Consider the following 19,132-nt stretch of genomic DNA (forward strand, 5'->3'; position numbering starts at 1 on the left):
TAAACGTCATGTTCACGTTGGCGGCCAGGACTAAACCAGGTCTAAACCAGGACTAAACCAGGACTAAACCAGAACTAAAACCAGGTCTAAACCAGAACTAAAACCAGAACTAAAACCAGGTCTAAACCAGGACTAAACCAGAACTAAAACCAGAACTAAAACCAGGTCTAAACCAGGACTAAACCAGGACTAAACCAGAACTAAAACCAGGTCTAAACCAGGACTAAACCAGAACTAAAACCAGGTCTAAACCAGGACTAAACCAGAACTAAAACCAGGTCTAAACCAGGACTAAACCAGAATTAAAACCAGAACTAAAACCAGGTCTAAACCAGGAGTAAACCAGGACTAAACCAGAACTAAAACCAGAACTAAAACCAGGTCTAAATCAGGACTAAACCAGGACTAAACCAGAACTAAACCAGAACTAAAACCAGAACTAAAACCAGGTCTAAACCAGGTCTAAACCAGGACTAAACCAGGACTAAACCAGAACTAACACCAGGACTAACCCATTCCAGGACTAAACTAGGACTAAAGTAGGACTAAAGCAGGTCTAAACCAGGACTAAAACCAGTGATCTCATATATAAAACATTTCTCTATCAATAATATTTTTAATATGGTTAAGGAAAGACTGGACTTTTTATTGTCTTTAAGTAGACAAAAGTTATTAAGTTAAGATTTCCTGGTCTTTGCTACTTTACAGCAAACAGTTTCTTATTCATGGAGACTTGGGCTCAACAGACAATTTGAAGAGATTTGTTAAACAATAAATGACTTTATAAAGTCACTTTTTTAATCTATATCAGTCTTTTGATCTGCCACAATAATGTAATTGCAAATGCAATTTTTAGGTGAGATTAAAAAGAGATTAATTAGATTAATTAATTACAGATCATAATTAATTAATCTCTCAATTTTTTTAATCGCATGATAGCACTAATTGGGGAAAGTACTACTCATGTGAGGGTAGCTGGGAAACACCATGTTGTCAACATAAAGCTTTTGTCACAAGAGTGACGCAAACATCTACTCAAGTAAGTGCTGTTATTTCAGTAAAAATCTTAAATTAGAATAAATGTGTGCTGCCAAAAACATACTGTTACAAGTACAATTTCATTAAAAAGTTACTCAAATAAATGTTAAAATATAACTGGATAAATGCAACTGAGTATTACCCAGTCCATTGTTTGCTATGACCACTTTCTCATAAGACTAAGACATTACTTTACACTTCTGATGAATACTTGTATAGTCACAAAATGTGGGTGCTGTTTGAATAAAGATCAGATAATCCTTATGTCTTGCGTGAATATGGCCATAGCAGGAGGGACCTTTGGCTCCATGTAGTCTTGGAAGCTCGGTGATGTCATGATCAGGGTGTGGGTCATGTGATGGGCTGACTCTGGCTCACTTCTCTTCCGATTCTTCCCCAGCACACGGTAAGTCCTGCTGATCATTCAAATTGCTCCAAATGAAATCTAATCTCTTCAGATGTTTTTTTTTTTTTTATTACCAAATCTAATGTGTTCTATCAGTAATCTCTTCAAATCTGTATCTTCCAAATAATTTAATATTGTTTAATTAGTTCCAGTCAATAATCCTGCTAGGCTTGATCTAATTTAAAACAAACATGCCATATGTCTCCATTTATTCATTTGTTTCTGTTCCTACAATCCCTCCTTACATAAAGGTCTTATATTATACATTACATTTAAACCTGACTCATGTGAGTTTTAAACCATGTTACACTGTAAACCCTCACAAGTAGCCTTATTTTTAAAAAAAGTCAGGAAACAACATGCACATCCATAACACTCAAGTAAATCCAGTAAGTACTTTACCTAAACCAGCTAAACTACAAGTATACTGCGCTTGCTTTAGCCAATTTACACTAAATGGGTTTTACTTTGTCATTTACCTTTACAGGGTTCCCACTCTTTTTCACTGACATACATAGATCAGAAAATATAATATGGGTCCTTTAAACCTGCTGTAATGTGTTCGAGTTGTGTTACTGTTTCAAGTGTTCGTAGCACAAAGCACTTACTATTTGATTTGCTTCCTATTATAATTTCTCACTTTTCATAGCCCTCCATTTTATTTTAATCTACATTCATTAGTGGTTTTGTTATCAACAATAACACTATGAACAGAAGTAGTTTTGAGACAAAAAGTGCTATTTTGTTTCTAAATTTAAAAACAATTGTTTGGTTTTTTTAGGTCTATCAATGTTCAATACCATTTCAAGGTATACTATGTAATTTTTCTGGTAGAAAGCCATAACATCTCCATGGAAATGCAAGGGATTGCTTGGAATGTTCCACAGTATCTTAATTTTTTTTCAGATACAGGTTTTTCTTTTGGTACATTACAGCTGATATCATCAACGTTCTTGGGGGTGTGATGCTAACTTGAGGCTCTCTTCTGTCAGATACTGTCAGATTCTTTCAGATGTACTCTCACTTTTATGTTGAAAATCAAACACCCAGCATCATGAACATTCATATCACAGATCACACGCTCCTGAAAACGTACTGTTTAAATCCATTTCAGATTGAGGTTTCAAACTATCCTGAAACTTTTTTGGCAGTGTCAACTGTTAAACATTCCACCATACATGTAGATGCATGTAGATACATGTAGAACACCCCTGGCGTAATGTCACTGTAAAGTATCAATGGCTAAACATAAGATCTGATAACAATGAGGTGGAGTAATCCTTCATTCATCCAAGAGTTTTCCAAGATTTTACAGTTTCAACAGTGGTCATGTGGGCAGTTTTTGCAATCAGGATGTTTCAGCTCCCATCCAGAAGCCATTTTCAATTGATGGAACTAGACTGAAACCACAGACTGTATAAAAAAAAAAGCAAAACAAGATAACTGCGGTACTGAACTATTCTTTCCTAGTGGTAAAAGTGAATGGACTATGCAATGTTGTGTGACAGAGGCTGAGCTAATCATGGACAGGAAGCTGGACCTGTCTCGCCTAACGGATGAGGAGGCCAAGCATGTATGGGAGGTCATCCAGAGAGATTTCACCCTGAGGAAGAAGGAGGAGCAGCGCCTTGGGTCAGTAGCTATCAGTCTCTCACTCAGTTCAAACGATCAGAAAAGAATAATCATGAGAAAGCCACTATCAGGTATCAAGTACTTCCACTGGGTTAATTAGAAGTTGGATTCAAAACTTCATAACATTTTAGAATGTTAGCCCGACCAAGTTATCTGACAAGGCCCATTGTTCATTTTGGCAAAGCATACCAAAACCAAGTATGAGATGATAAAGAAGGATTGGACTGGCAAAAAAAAAAAAAAAAAAAAAAAAGGCACTACAACAATGCCTGACCCAAATTGGCTCAAGAGCATAATCTTGAAGTAGACCTCTTTGGGAATGCAGACAGGTCAGTTTTGATGTAGGCTGACTAAAGCACATTTATTTTTATACTCGACAGTCGCCGGTGCTCTGGTAGGGGTATGAGCAGGGTGGCAATGGTCATCACTGAAGCTTAATATAAAATTAAACCACACATGCAACAAAAACTTGCTAAATGTTCAATTAAATTAAAGAAATTATTTCTTGACAATAGCTTCATCATTCAATCCTCAAAGATATAATAGTTGAAGGGACTTTAAACCATTAGAGTAAAATGGCAAGTGTGACTCCAATGCCCAAATAATAACAATAATGGTAACATTTGTGTATAATTAATTCAAAAATAGTGAATCTCCCTTGCCTTTGTCATACCTTGTCAGTTGTCTGTCAGCGTCTTGTGTCAGTGAACTGTCACTTGACAGATCATTTAGCTCAAAACAAAGCCAGAACAAAACATCCATCCATCCATCCATTTTCGTCCGCTTATCCGGGGCCGGGTCGCGGGGGGAGCAGCCTAAGCAGGGACTCCCAGACTTCCTTCACCCCAGACACGTCCTCCAGCTCCTCCGGGGGGACCCCGAGGCGTTCCCAGGCCAGCCGAGAGACATAGTCCCTCCAGCGTGTCCTGGGTCTTCCCCGGGGCCTCCTCCCGGCGGGACATGCCCGGAACACCTCCCGAGGGAGGCGCCCAGGAGGCATCCGGAACAGATGCCCGAGCCACCTCAACTGGCTCCTCTCGACGTGGAGGAGCAGCGGCTCTACTCCGAGCTCCTCCCGTGTGACTGAGCTCCTCACCCTATCTCTAAGGGAGCGCCCAGCCACCTTGCGGAGGAAACTCATTTCGAGCGCTTGTATCCGCGATCTCGTCCTTTCGGTCACTACCCAGAGCTCATGACCATAGGTGAGAGTAGGAACGAAGACTGACCGGTAAATCGAGAGCTTCGCCTTTCGACTCAGCTCCCTCTTCACCACAACGGTCCGATACAGCGACCGCATCACTGCCGAAGCTGCACCGATCCGCCTGTCAATCTCACGTTCCGTCCTTCCCTCACTCGTGAACAAGACCCCGAGATACTTGAACTCCTCCACTTGAGGCAAAGACTCCCCACCCACCCGGAGAGGGCAAGCCACCTTTTTCCGGTCGAGAACCATGGCCTCGGACTTGGAAGAGCTGATCTTCATCCCAGCCGCTTCACACTCGGCTGCAAACCGCCCCAGTGCACATTGCAGGTCCTGGTTCGATGAAGCCAACAGGACAACATCGTCCGCAAAACAGCAGAGATGAAATCCTGTGGTCCCCAAACCGGACCCCCTCCGGCCCCTGACTGCGCCTAGAAATTCTGTCCATAAATACAATGAACAGAACCGGTGACAAAGGGCAGCCCTGGCGGAGTCCAACATGCACCGGGAACAGGTCTGACTTACTGCCGGCAATGCGAACACAGCTCCTGCTCCGGTCATACAGGGACCGGACAGCCCTTAGCAAAGGGCCCCGGACCCCATACTCCCAGAGCACCCCCCACAGGACACCACGAGGGACACGGTCGAATGCCTTCTCCAGATCCACAAAACACATGTGGACTGGTTGGGCAAACTCCCATGAACCCTCGAGCACCCTATGGAGAGTGTAGAACTGGTCCAGTGTTCCACGGCCAGGACGAAAACCACACTGCTCCTCCTGAATCCGAGGTTCGACTATCGGCCGGATTCTCCTCTCCAGTACCCTGGCATAGACCTTACCGGGAAGGCTGAGAAGTGTGATCCCCCTATAGTTGGAACACACCCTCCGGTCCCCCTTCTTATACAGAGGGACCACCACCCCGGTTTGCCAGTCCAGAGGTACTGTCCCCGACCGCCACGCGATGTTGAAGAGGCGTGTCAGCCAAGACAGCCCCACAACATCCAGAGACTTCAGGTACTCAGGACGGATCTCATCCAACCCCGGAGCCTTGCCACCAAGGAGCTTGCCAACCACCTCAGTGACTTCGGCCAGGGTGATGGATGAGTCCGCCTCTGAGTCCCCAGCCTCGGCTTCCTCCTCGGAGGACGTGACGGTGGGATTGAGGAGATCCTCAAAGTATTCCTTCCAGAACAAAACAAATAATTAAAAATAAATCAGTGTAACTAACAAAACAAATTATGTCATTCTGGGCAATAGAGGATTTTCCACAGAGTGATACCCGTGCTTGTATATCTTCTGTGTGACTTTTGTCAGTGAAATGATTTACACCACAGCAGAAGCATTGTTATGAATCCACCGTTGTAATAAGACTAGAGCCCGACCGATATGGATTTTGCTGTGGCCGATATGAAACTGATATAATGGGAGTTGGAGCTGCCGATAGCCAATATAATCGCCGATATATTTAGTGATGTAAAAATTCACTGTAAATGTTGAATTGTTTAAAAAACTTAGGTTTGGCTCTAGAGGATTTTAAATTGGGTTTATTTAGGCAACATTTATTGTTATTCTGCCTCTTTATATCATATTTACATACAGTAGGTTGGCTTAATGGCATTTTTGCATCACATTCTAGACACTAGTGATGGGTATTCCAGTTCTTTTTAGAGAACCGGCTCTTTTGGCTTGGCTCACTAAAAGCTGCTGGTTCTTTTGGCTTCCAAGTGGCTCTTCAGATTGTTTTGTTGCAAGCAGGTCTAAAGCACGTCTAAAGCAGGACTGAACCAGGACTGAACCAGGTCTAAACCAGGACTGAAAAAGGACTAAACCAGGACTAAAACAGATCTAGACCACGTGTAAAACAGGACTAAACCAAAACTGAACCAGGACTGAGTGTTGGGACTCGGTCTCTATCTCGTGCCCAAGATTAGTCCTGGTTTATTTATTTTATGCTAAACTACAGCCAAATATGCAAGTTTTTTTTTTTATCCTATGTACACGCAAATTTCTCAAAGTTTTGTTTTTAGCCGCTGCCGTTGTCAAACTACCACGAGTCTGCACGCAGCGTGAAGAGAAAAAAGGTGAGAGAAAGAGAAAACACGACTCCCAATAAGGATCAGGCTCCCGTCGTTCGCTTCAAAGAGCCAGCTCTAAGAGCCGCTTCGTTCGCGACGGACCCATCACTAGTAAAGAAACTAGCACTATTAGCCTTTAGCCCTGAATACGTGCGCACCGCGGTAATTAATTATATGCGCAAATGTCATAATTCACATGTCTATTCACATCTCATTTACATATCAATGCAGGTGCAGTATCAAATATACAGCCAATGTAGTCAATTTACAATAGGCCAATAGAAAACAGCCTGTTTAAGTGAGGGAGCTACAGCAGCTAACCCATAACAAATGACCAAAACCAGCTTCAAAGTCGACATATTTCCAACATTCAGCCTCACACAGGCTCCTCCTCACATCACAAGTCTGCACTAATAAATGTCCTTTTAGTCCAGACTCAAACAGATTGTCCTTAAAAAGAAAATAATCTCAATGTTTGGATCTATGTCTGCGAGTGTAAACAAACACACGTGAGTGACACGACTCTGTGGTGTGTTCAGGGACAGTACGGACACACACACAGACAAATGACTCCACAGATAAATACTCATGCAGAGACACATATCTGGACATTTATCTGTCTGTAAATTGGATTAAATGAACAGAATGTAAAGAGTCTAAGATTTTTAACGACGTATCACATGCCCACGTGAAATATCGGCAACTATCAGCAAGCATATCGGCTATCCAGTTGCCCATATCGGGCGATAATATCGGCCAACCGATATATCGGTCGGGCTCTAAATAAGACTATGATTTGCATCTTGCTAACATTAATATTTTTCATACACATCTTTTGCCGCATTCTATTGTGCTCGAGACTCGGTGAAAACCGACCTCCACCAATCAAATCGGGGTTCCAAAACACAAACTCTGGCTATTTTGGTGCAGACCGAGTGGGTTGGACAATAAACTTTCTTGGGGCTTCATATTTTCTCCAACTGTTGCAATGGAACACATTTACAGCAGAAGTTGGGAGAACTTGCTCGGATTTATCAACTACCGACATCCAATAGAATGCAGGGTTAATCTTATGTTCTCATGTTTGTTGAGCTCAGTTTTAACATCATATCATGGGATTTTAAACAACTAATAAGTGTAGCATGTGCAGAGGAAACAGTTTGAGGGAATGAACCATTTTGTCACCAACCAAAACACCAGAGTGGAGTAAGAGTAAGGCCTTTCCAGTTGTGTTGACCTGGCTCCCCCTAGACACTGCTGTAATGCTGCAGGACGCAGGACACAGAGGAGAGGCACTTTTGGCTCTTCCACAAGATCTGCCTGACCAGTCCTCCTGTTAAACTGAGACGTTTGACTGAGACATAAAAGCCACTGAGACACACAGTGGAAATGTTGCAGCAACATCAAATGCAACAGTTTGCTCCAGCAAAACTTGAATTTCCCTCTGGGTCAATAAAATGATTATTTTTTTCATATAAGACATCATTTAAAATAACTCAAACAATGGTGAATTTTTGTCCAGTATTTTCTCTCTTAAATTAATTTTTAAAAGTGTGACTGCAAACTGGTACAAGACTACGGAAAGAGTTCAGATCTGCAGTGTAGCTTTGCAAACTGCTTAGTCTGTCTCAGTTTATCAGCGGGTTCTTGTTGAAAGAATTGTTTATTCAGAGTAAGTCACAGTTAAGTCACATGGCCATCTTGAGACAAAGAGCTTCTGTGAGACTGTGATTCCCAGCAACTCCTGGAGCTCACTACTGTTTGTCATGTGACTTGACTGCAAAACATCCATTGAAAAACAACAGCATAAGAAAGTCAGCAGTGAACCAGAATGTGATCTACATGACTTCTAATGTTTGGGTTTCATTAGGTGATATGATGGCTTCACTGTTTGATGGAGTAAACATGGATTATGTATCCAAGTGTGATGTCATTAGTGCTTTTGACTGATCTAGACCACTGCCATTACTTTCCACCATGGACATTCATAGACAAATTAATGGTAAAGCCAATCCTTTATAAAAGTATATACAATGTTTATTTCATGATGTTTATGTCATTTCCCTGGTCTCCTCACAGTCACATGTAAAAGAGATTTAGTGGTCATTAGATTAGACCAGACACACACAAGTTCAGAAATCTCAACTGAAAATTTGTTTGTTCAATTTATTTACTTAGTTTTAGTTCGCTCAGATGCCAGTTTTTCCACTAATTATATAGATAGACAGACATGTTATTCATCCCGTGGGAAATTCAAGTTAAGCTTTAGTAACATACTACGCTTAACTCTCTACTTTGAGTCCCAGTCAGAGGTCTCAATGAGTGTGTCAAAGCAGTTTGAGGAAAAGAACAGCCAAAAATGTCAGAGAAGACTTGTTTTGGTCAGTGATGAGACAATCCATTTCATCTGTAAGGTTTTCTGCCACATTTGGTGTAGAAAGCCTGTTGCATTGGTGTAAAACCAATGCAACATTCAACAGCCATAATTCTGTATTTTTATTTATAAATGTTATTACTTTGTCTGGAAGGTTTCACCGTGTGGCATTAAACCTTTCTATCTTCATGGAGACCAGACCAAGTTACAGGTCAGTTTTGTGGAGACGTGGCCCCACTCACAGCAGAATTTCAGTTTTTCTAGGTATTTCTGAGCTTTAAAACCATTTGTGATTTAATAAATGTAAGATGTTTATTGTCATACTGTAGAACATTCCAGGGAGAGCAATGAGAGTGCACCTTTAAGTATAGAGTAAAAAAGCTTTCAGATATATTTGTGTGCATGGGATAGAAATCTATGCATATTTGGGAAATCTTAGCATATGTGGCTGTAGTTGAGCATAAAATAAATATTTGTAAACTCCCGAATGAGTACTGTTGTACATAAAATGTATTGCATGTATTTTATCCATGAGAATACAAATTGAAAAGTTACGACATCAACAATTACAATCACGAAATGAAAATGTACAATTAAGCTTTCTTCAGTACAAATAGGAATTCACAGACACAACCTGGCTGTCAAAAATACTTAATCACTTCACAGGCATTATTTATTGAGCAGAAAAAACATTGATCGAGATCAAGACTGCACTGCTGCATTGCGCAAACATAGCACAGTGGCACTCATGTCAGTGACTGGTGCTCGCTGACATGGCATGGTGGCATCGCCCATGGCCTAACTGTTATTGTTCACCCCAAAACGTTTGCCTGCAAAAACTCCACTTATCAAACACTCGATGCCACTCAATAGTGTCACTCATGGCATCCAATAGCATTACCCATTGCCGCAACAGCGGCATAATTGTAATTGGTAACTCTCATAAACTGCAAAAACGTAGACTGGGTATGTGTGTAATCGAAGCTCATCATTGACAATGGTCCCCACTAGGGATGGGCATGATTAATCGATAATTGATCATTAAGAATTTCATCGATTACGTTAATTTTAATCGACAAACCAAATGTAGGTTGCTGTGCGTAGCGTGACCAAACAGGGGTCCGTACATGTAGCTCTCTGCACTCAGAAGGAGCGAGACACAAACAGTCGGTCAGTCTGCAGCGTACCGAAGCACAAATGCGTATTTAACGATGAGATGTACAAGAAATTCCACGCTTTCCGTTGCGTTCGGGACAAGTGTGAGTCCATGTGCACAGTGTACAAAGCAGGAACATATGTTTCGGTGTCCAGTGGGAAAAAGCTTTACCAGGTAAGAGTCGCGCAATGTCGATGACGAGGACCCACCTCCCACCTCTCGTACGGTGTCCTGGTTTTGACAAACGCAAATATGGTTACACTAACCTGTATTCCACTGAATCATGTCTTTTAATCCAACAGAAATTGAACCGCATCAGCGCACAAGAGCTGTAGTTTTATCTTCGCTGAGTTTATAGCGATGCGGTTTTAAGTTTCGTTTCTGTGAGAGTTGCGCAAAACTGAATTAAACACATTATAATGTCAAACGGATTGATGTGGCTCTAGAGTCGTTACGGTTTATATGTCGTAAAGTTGAATTTATTTATGCAGATTAGTAGTGCAGATAGTAATAATAATGATGATCATTTTAATATAAAAACGTTAATGATTAATCGATAATCGATCGTTAATTCTTCCGACGATCGATTAAGAAAATTTCATCGAATGCCCATTCCTAGTCCCATGGGTGCGTTACTGGACGCGAGTACTTTCCAATGACATATATATGTGCCACCATAGGTGGCCATATATTGTTATTGTTCTGTTTTTATTGTTATTACTGTTATTATTATTTTTCTCTTCCCGAGTACAGTTCAGCGACTTCACAAACACACCACATTAAAAAACCTACAAAAAAATGGCATGACAGCTCCCCCTGCAAAATCATATACCCGAAAAATCAACTTTGACGTAGATAAATGATATTCAGGTGGTGGATAGGCTTTGTCATTCCAGACAAAAAAATACATACATTACGCAGTTGCTAGGCAACCAACAGGAAGTAAGCCATATTGGACTGATTGTGCGATTTTTGCTTTTTAAAAGATCAAACGATGTTGCCGTGGCAACGGAGCAAATTTCTGGTTAGTTTTTGCTGCTCGCCATCAAACTTTGATGAGTGATAATTTGCACAAACTTACATGGAACAGCAAAAATTTACTTTGTCATAGACATAAAAATTTGGTACACACATTCGTGACATGGTTTCGATCAAAAACGTCAATGACACCCCCATGCCATTTCCTTTTGTGTTGCCATGGCAACAGGCCAAACATCTGTCCTCGCCAATAGGACGCCCACCAAAACCTTTGGCGTAGCCAAACCAAATTTTGTACACGGATGCACCATGGGAATAGGAACAAAAAGGTATATTACGCGGCTGCTAGGCAACCAACAGTAAGTCGGCCATATTGGACTGATCATTTGACCTGGCGCATCATTTCCTGTCCTAATACTTGAATGAACTCATCCTAGAGTTTTTGACGCAGCCTCACCAGAATCATTCTGTACCATCTAAACAAGTGGGACATTAAAAGTTGTTAGCAGCTTTTTAAGAGACTGAACGATGTTGTCATGAAAAGGGTACAAAATTCAGGTTAGTTTTTGCAGCTCGCCGTCAAACTTCAAAGCGTGATAATTCACACAAACTTTGGACGATTTCACTCAAACTTTAATCGTTGGTGGACACCTCGACCCTGAACAGATTTATATAAGAAAATCTAAAATGGACATGATAGCGCCCCCTAGGGAAATTGCATGGGACTGCAAAATTTTACTTTTTGTATACATAAACAATTTGGTTCACACACTCATGACATGGCCTTGATGAAAAAAATCAATGATGCCCACACTCGATCTCCCATTGTGTTGCCATGGCAACAGGTCTGTCCTCGCGAATAGGATGCTCAAAAATAATAGGATAATAAACTTTGACGTACTTAAACCAAATTTGGTACACAGATCCATCATGGGAATAGGAACAAAAAAGTATATTGTGAACAAGCCCACCTCCCAAACTGGAAGTCTTCCATCTTGGATTTAAAAAAAATCAACACATACAGAAATTGAGAAAAATTAGAAGAAAAATAGAGTTCGGTTAAGATTAGGGGTTAGGGCTACTGTTAAGGTTAGGCCTAGGGTTAGGGCTACGGTTAGGAGTTCAGGTAGGATTAGGTGTAAGGGGGTGAGGAGCTTTTAGGAGTATTTAGGAGTTAGGTGCATTCGTGGGGCATTGCATGTGCAGGGCTAAGCATAGCTGGGGTGTGGTGTGGAGTGGGCACGGCATAGGCACGAGCGATTAAAACAAGGGCGCAATCTTGCTACTCCAAATGTGCAAAATGCACATATATAGCCATAGACTTGGTCCGTTATGGGAGTGCAGGTGCAGACTGTCTTTGCATAGCCTAGCCTACACTTGTTACACATTATACCACAGTGCCACATCGGATCACAACGCACACCTCACCTGTCCACCTAAAGCCCCGGGGTTTCAAAATGGCCGCCCATTCAAATCAATGGGCCGAGCTCAACGGCGCATGATCCCAGATTAGCCTAGCCCGGCTAGGTACTTCCGGTGGCTGTGGGCCGACTGTGCGCAGTAGTGCTTTTTTCTCCCACGGGCACACGCGAATGCACATGAGCACACACGGAGCTCGGGCTCAATTGGATCGAGAGGAGCTGGAGCAGAGCTGAGCGTAGCCGGAGCTAACGATTATAAAGCGTTTTTTTAAGACAACTGAAGGGTTTTGAGCTGAGAAAAAGTTTAAGATCTAAAAATAGATAAAAAGTGCGCGCTTTGAGAAAAATCTTGTCTCGGCCCATGGGATTTTTTCCGCTGAACTATGTCAACTGGAGGCAGCTACAAGCTAGCAATACCCTATCCAGTTATTTTAACAGATCCACGGTCCACCTCCAGCACTCTCTCTGTCCGGTTTGTGGCGCTCTCTTTTCCCGGCTTGGGGCATAGCTCCCGTGAAGGTAGTTTCTAATCAGCAAGAAACGCTAGAGACTACCTGCAAGTGGGAATAAACATCTGGCGGTGTTCGGCAGTGTAGATGGCAAACATTCCGGGTTGTGCTACGTGCAACATGAAGGCTTCATTTATGACAGCAAAATTAACTTCCTTGAATGTATTGTAATACATGTTAGCTAGTTATGCAAAATATTTTGGCACAACTGCCAGTACTTTTAATGCATTTTAAGGTCTTAATTTGGACAGAATCTAATTAATAACCTTTATTGTGTTTTCATGCCCCGGGGAAACCCTGTATTTCATGCAAGGCTTACATGGATATATATCTCTCTCTATAAGTATCTCTTAGTTGGTTAAAGTTAAAAATGTAAAAAATGTAAAAAGATCAGTGTGCCAAGTGTGCCAGCCACTCAGTCACAAGAGCAGGCAACCAAACCATCACAACCACACAATATATAATTTAAGCCATCCATCCATCCATCCATCCATTTTCGTCCGCTTATCCGGGGCCGGGTCGCGGGGGGAGCAGCCTAAGCAGGGACTCCCAGACTTCCTTCACCCCAGACACGTCCTCCAGCTCCTCCGGGGGGACCCCGAGGCGTTCCCAGGCCAGCCGAGAGACATAGTCCCTCCAGCGTGTCCTGGGTCTTCCCCGGGGCCTCCTCCCGGCGGGACATGCCCGGAACACCTCCCGAGGGAGGCGCCCAGGAGGCATCCGGAACAGATGCCCGAGCCACCTCAACTGGCTCCTCTCGACGTGGAGGAGCAGCGGCTCTACTCCGAGCTCCTCCCGTGTGACTGAGCTCCTCACCCTATCTCTAAGGGAGCGCCCAGCCACCCTGCGGAGGAAACTCATTTCGAGCGCTTGTATCCGCGATCTCGTCCTTTCGGTCACTACCCAGAGCTCATGACCATAGGTGAGAGTAGGAACGAAGACTGACCGGTAAATCGAGAGCTTCGCCTTTCGACTCAGCTCCCTCTTCACCACAACGGTCCGATACAGCGACCGCATCACTGCCGAAGCTGCACCGATCCGCCTGTCAATCTCACGTTCCGTCCTTCCCTCACTCGTGAACAAGACCCCGAGATACTTGAACTCCTCCACTTGAGGCAAAGACTCCCCACCCACCCGGAGAGGGCAAGCCACCTTTTTCCGGTCGAGAACCATGGCCTCGGACTTGGAAGAGCTGATCTTCATCCCAGCCGCTTCACACTCGGCTGCAAACCGCCCCAGTGCACATTGCAGGTCCTGGTTCGATGAAGCCAACAGGACAACATCGTCCGCAAACAGCAGAGATGAAATCCTGTGGTCCCCAAACCGGACCCCCTCCGGCCCCTGACTGCGCCTAGAAATTCTGTCCATAAATACAATGAACAGAACCGGTGACAAAGGGCAGCCCTGGCGGAGTCCAACATGCACCGGGAATTTAAGCCTTAAATTAAATATAAAGACTTTAGCAGTAGTGGTCTTTCGGACTGAAAATGCTTATATGATTATTACTTGATGTGATAATGCAATTATGGTTTGTCATTAAGGTCCAACGCTAAGTGTGAGGGTCTTTGCTGTCTGGCAGGGAACTGAAAACCCGTATTGAGAAGGAGGACTCTAAACGGGAGCTCCTAGGGGCCCAGACTGGACTGGGGGACTCCATGTGTATTTGCTGTTTGCAGCCATTCAAGTTTCTGCTCAACTCAAAACGCCAATGTCTTGACTGTCAGCTGTACACTTGCAAGGCTTGCTCCCGCTACAACAAGAAGGAACATGGCTGGGTGTGTGACAACTGCCGAATGACAAGGTATACACACAATACATGTGCACAATACATGTACACAAGACAAGAAAGACATACATGGAATTTAGAGAGTCATTGCAGGACAGTAGGCCCCATTCATGAATCTTTTCATGAATGAGGCCCATTGTGAAAAATCACAAAGCGTTCTTAAGAAAGACAAAAAAGCATAAACCAAATTCCTTCATGACATTGCACCAAATTCACCAAGTTTCAGCGACAAACATCATGACACTCATTTACATTTCATTTACATAAAAAACAAAACAAAACATGGATTATTAACAAACACCCTCCAATGGGTTTTGACATTCTGGCATGTGAAAGCACTAATGAAAGAGTGAACGAGGTCCAAAGACTACTGCTGTTTTACAACTTCAGCTGCAATTTCAAATGTCCAAAAACATGAACACACTCACTGACAGAATATTAAAGGTTGTATAGAGGATTTTCCAAGGAACGAGAAATCCAGTGACTGTTTGTCCTTTTTCAAATGTTGCGCATGCGTGAAACCACCTCCCCCACAGCTCCCTATGTTGAAACGCCTCCTCCCTCCTCCTCCTTACGCCAGAAACAGGTTTGTTTCTAGAAAACAAATACTCATCGCTGCACATGACTTGTAAACAACTAACTACAGTGTTGGTTAGGCAAGGTGGAGAAGTGAGGAGCGGGGGGAGGGGGTGCGCGGACATTTTGTGCGCGGACAAGAAGTGAGGAGCAGCGGGAAGAGCGGAGCGGGGAGAGAGGAGAGGAGAGAGGAGAGGAGAGAGGAGAGGGGAGCGGTAAGGGGTGCAGGGAGGGGTGCGCGGAGATTCAGTGCGAATGAAGCTACTACTACAACACGCAGCTGCAAGCGGACTCTTTCTTTGCATTGAAAATTACGTTTTCAGACATAGTATATCGCATTCGTGTCTTGAAAAACGTTTGTCTAGCTCTTGGAAATAAAGTATGTTTTCATAATAAGCAGAAGTTACCTGGCCAGAAGTAATTTGGCGACCAATGCATCAGTCTTTAGACCCTTTGTCTGCTTCGTCGCGCCACCGCTGGAATGAATCTCCAAGAATCACCTTAGTTTGGCTTTGCTGCTTTTCCCCTTGTCTTCTTCTTTCAGCAACCTCAAAAATGGACTTTCTTTTGGGGCGAATTGCTCCTGTATTCTTGTCTGCCATTGCAACAAACTTTGTGCTAACTGCGAGGAAGATATAGGTCAAAAAAGCCGCTAAGAACTGTTGCATTTGTGGAGTAAACAGCGTCTGTGGACTGCGTGACAGTCCACAGACACATAATGGCAGCGCGCAGTCAAGTCAGTTACGCTAGAAACGTAGGGAGTTTGATTGACAGCCTATCAACTAACAGATAACGAGGCAGTGTTGTTATCTATTGGCAAATGTTTAGCTGGCCCCACCACGTCCAGAGTTGATGAATTTTTATTCTCTTTTTTTTGGTCATCATAATTACAAGGCTACTGCATCTCTATAATGCTATCACTGACAACTTGAAACAAAAAAAATCCTCCATACAACCTTTAAGTCATACTTAAACTTATTTAACTGGCCCTCGCCAGTAACAAAGAAACTGGAGAGGGCTATTGTTCTTAGTCGGTTTCTTTATTGGCCCTCACCAGTGAGAGGTATTGTTCTTCCTTGGTTTCTTCTTATTTTTGGCCCGAGCCAGTAAGGTAGTAACTGGCGAGGGCTATTGCTGTTGTTCTTCTTCTTCTTCTTCTTTTTATTTTATTTTATTTTTTTTCCTTGCAAACGATCTCAATTTTGAGGGCCTAAAGGTCGACAGAAAGTCCCCAAACTGGGTATCAGATCAACAGGTCTGGTGAAAAATTTGACATAATGGGCATCGGAACAATGCCCCAAAGCACCCCCACTCAACAGCGCCCCCTTGAAAATGCTAATTTTTTTAATGAATGGGAGGCTGAGACGCATATTTTGGCGTAGGTTCACCAAATTCGGAACAGTGATAGAACTCAAGGAGACAAACAAAAAAGCACCCCTATGACGAACAGGAAGTCGGCCATATCGGATCAAAAATTCGTCACCGTTTTGACTTTTCACTTTGTCCAGATTTGACATGTCACATCTGCAGGCATAAACTCACAAAAATGTTCGATTTTTTTGGGATACTCCTTACAGTTTGCTTGTAGCACGCCGGCGAATGACATGTTAATTTCCTGTTTCTTCGATGACCTGTCACCAGAGTCAGCGCCAGGGCACATCTACTGGAGGGGTGTGGGTCATCAGCAGGGGGGCACTGCCATTTGAGAAATATTTTAATGGGGTGGAGTCATACAAAGCAGAAATGCTATCAAACACGTTTTTCTTGAACAGTTTTAGGCTAATTAGGCCCGAGTGCCAAAGGCTGGCGAAGGGCCTATTAGTATCACAAAGCGATGCTCCGAGTGGCTGAAAAATGAAATGGCGCGATGTGACTCGCCCGTAGTGACCAGGGACCCTCGCCATCACGTAGCAATGCGCCTGAGGTTTCCAAAAATGTATAGTTTGTCAGCCAAAAAAAAGCGGAACATTGTTCTCGTATCGGTTGGTTATTCTCCTAACCAACTCACCCATTTTTCACCTACTGAACAATGACGAAAAGTCCTGAAATTTTGCCATCTGGTAAAACTCACGCTTCTCTAACTTTTGGCTATTTTCATTTTCCAAAAATAAATAAAATGGCTCGTCAGCGCCCCCAAACGACTCAAAAGTGCATTAGGGAATACGAATGACACACACAAAAAATTGCACTTACAATCATGAAATTTGACACAGAAGTCGATCATGTCAAGACAAGGAAAAAGTATTATTACGCCAACACCGTGTGCTCCACTAGGGGGCAGCAATATTGGCTTAAAGTTGGCTAAGCTTTTAAGAACTCCTCCGAGGGCGTTCACCCGAACGAGCTCAAATTTGGTCCACATTATCTCAAGACGTGGAACTTATCCACATTTTTCACACACGTCTTATGGTCTCTGAGCAGTGAAGCAACAAAAAATGCACACAATTTTGGAGATTTACAAATTGCTCCCATTTGCTCAAACGAACTCTGATTTCAATGAAATTTGAAACAGTTGTTAAACTCTCTGCCCTGAAGCTACTTAATATGAAAATTATTAATTTGGCGCATTAGCGCCCCCTATAGATTGAAACAAAATTTAATATGGGAGAAAATAATTTGTTCCCAAATAGTTGTTCAAAAGTTTCTGAAATTTAGCACAAAATTCCATTTTGGCATCCTGATCCAAAAGTCAGTAACACCCATGTCATATTTTTTATGGCGTTGCCATAGCGATGACATAAACTCTCCATTGGTAAAATCTACAAATTCTGGCACAAACTTTGGCCGATTTCATTCAAATTTTATTCACGGGTTCACACCCCGACCCTGAACAGATTTATATAAGAAAACCTCAGGTGGGTGCAATAGCGCCCCCTAGGGAAATTGCACGGTAGTGCCAAAATTTACTTTGTCGTAGACATATAAAATTTGGTACACAGATTCATGACATGGTCTCGATCAAAAAAGTCTAGGACGACCCCATGCCATTTCCCCATCGTGTTGCCATGGTGACAGGCTAAACATCTGATGTCGCCAATAGGACGCCCAACAAAAACTTTGGCGTAGCCAAACCAAATTTGGTACACAGATGCATCATGGGAATAGGAACAAAAAAGTATATTACGCGGTTGCTCAGCAACCAACAGGAAGTCGGCCATATTGGATTGATCGTGCGACCTGTCCTCGTACTTGAACGAACTCGTCTTAGGGCTTTTGACCCAGACAGAATCGTTCTGTATCATCTAGACAAGTGGGACATTAAAAGTTGTTAAAAGCTTTTTAAAAGGTCACACGGTGTTGCCGTGGCAACGGAGCAAATTTCGGGTTCGTTTTTAGGGCTCATCATCAAACTTCAACGATTGAAAATTTGCACAAACTTTGGCCAATTTCACTCAAATTTTAATTGTGAGTTCACACCCCGACCCTGAACAGATTGATGTAAGAAAATACAAAAATGGGTGCCATAGCGCCCCCTAGAAAATTTGTATGTAAAAAAAGGTTTTATTTGTCACAGATATACAAAATTTGGTACCCACATTTGTGACATGGTCTCGATTAAAAAACACAATGATGCTCACACCCCATTTACATTGTGTTGCCATGGCAACAAGCCAAAATTGTATCAATGAAATGTCCTTACACAAACGTTGGCCTAGCCCAACCAAATTTGATAGCCAGATGCATCATTGCAATAAGAACAACAATGTATATTGTGACCACGCCCCTTTACAAATCGGAAGTCTGCCATCTTGGATTAATTTTTTCAGCAAATTTTGAAAATTGCAGGGTTAAATTAAGATTTATAAGGCTAGGGTTGGAGCTATGGTTAGGATTATGATTAGGGTAAGGTTTAAGCTTAGGCTTATTAGGGTCAGTGTGAGCTGCGGTGTTTGCGGGGCGCGGTGTATGCGGGGGCCGATCATTGCCGCTTGCGGCTATATTTATGTGTTGTTATTATTATTATCATTATTGTTAATAT

At 42.7% G+C, this 19,132-nt stretch overlaps 1 protein-coding gene across 1 annotated transcript in view; it reads left to right on the forward strand.

Moving 5' to 3' along the window:
• Nucleotides 1–19,132, forward strand: part of mlpha (melanophilin a) — an 88,294-nt gene that overhangs the window by 20,033 nt on the left and 49,129 nt on the right. Inside the window, exons 5-6 of the mRNA XM_020934465.2 lie at nt 2,953–3,076; nt 14,371–14,592. Coding sequence (XP_020790124.1) covers nt 2,967–3,076; nt 14,371–14,592 — 332 coding nt within the window. The 5' untranslated portion in view covers nt 2,953–2,966. The remainder of the gene's footprint in view (nt 1–2,952; nt 3,077–14,370; nt 14,593–19,132) is intronic.

The sequence above is a fragment of the Boleophthalmus pectinirostris genome, unplaced genomic scaffold, assembly GCF_026225935.1.
Source record: "Boleophthalmus pectinirostris isolate CB_2022bp ecotype Guang Dong unplaced genomic scaffold, ASM2622593v1 HiC_scaffold_6, whole genome shotgun sequence".
Lineage (NCBI taxonomy): Eukaryota > Metazoa > Chordata > Actinopteri > Gobiiformes > Gobiidae > Boleophthalmus > Boleophthalmus pectinirostris.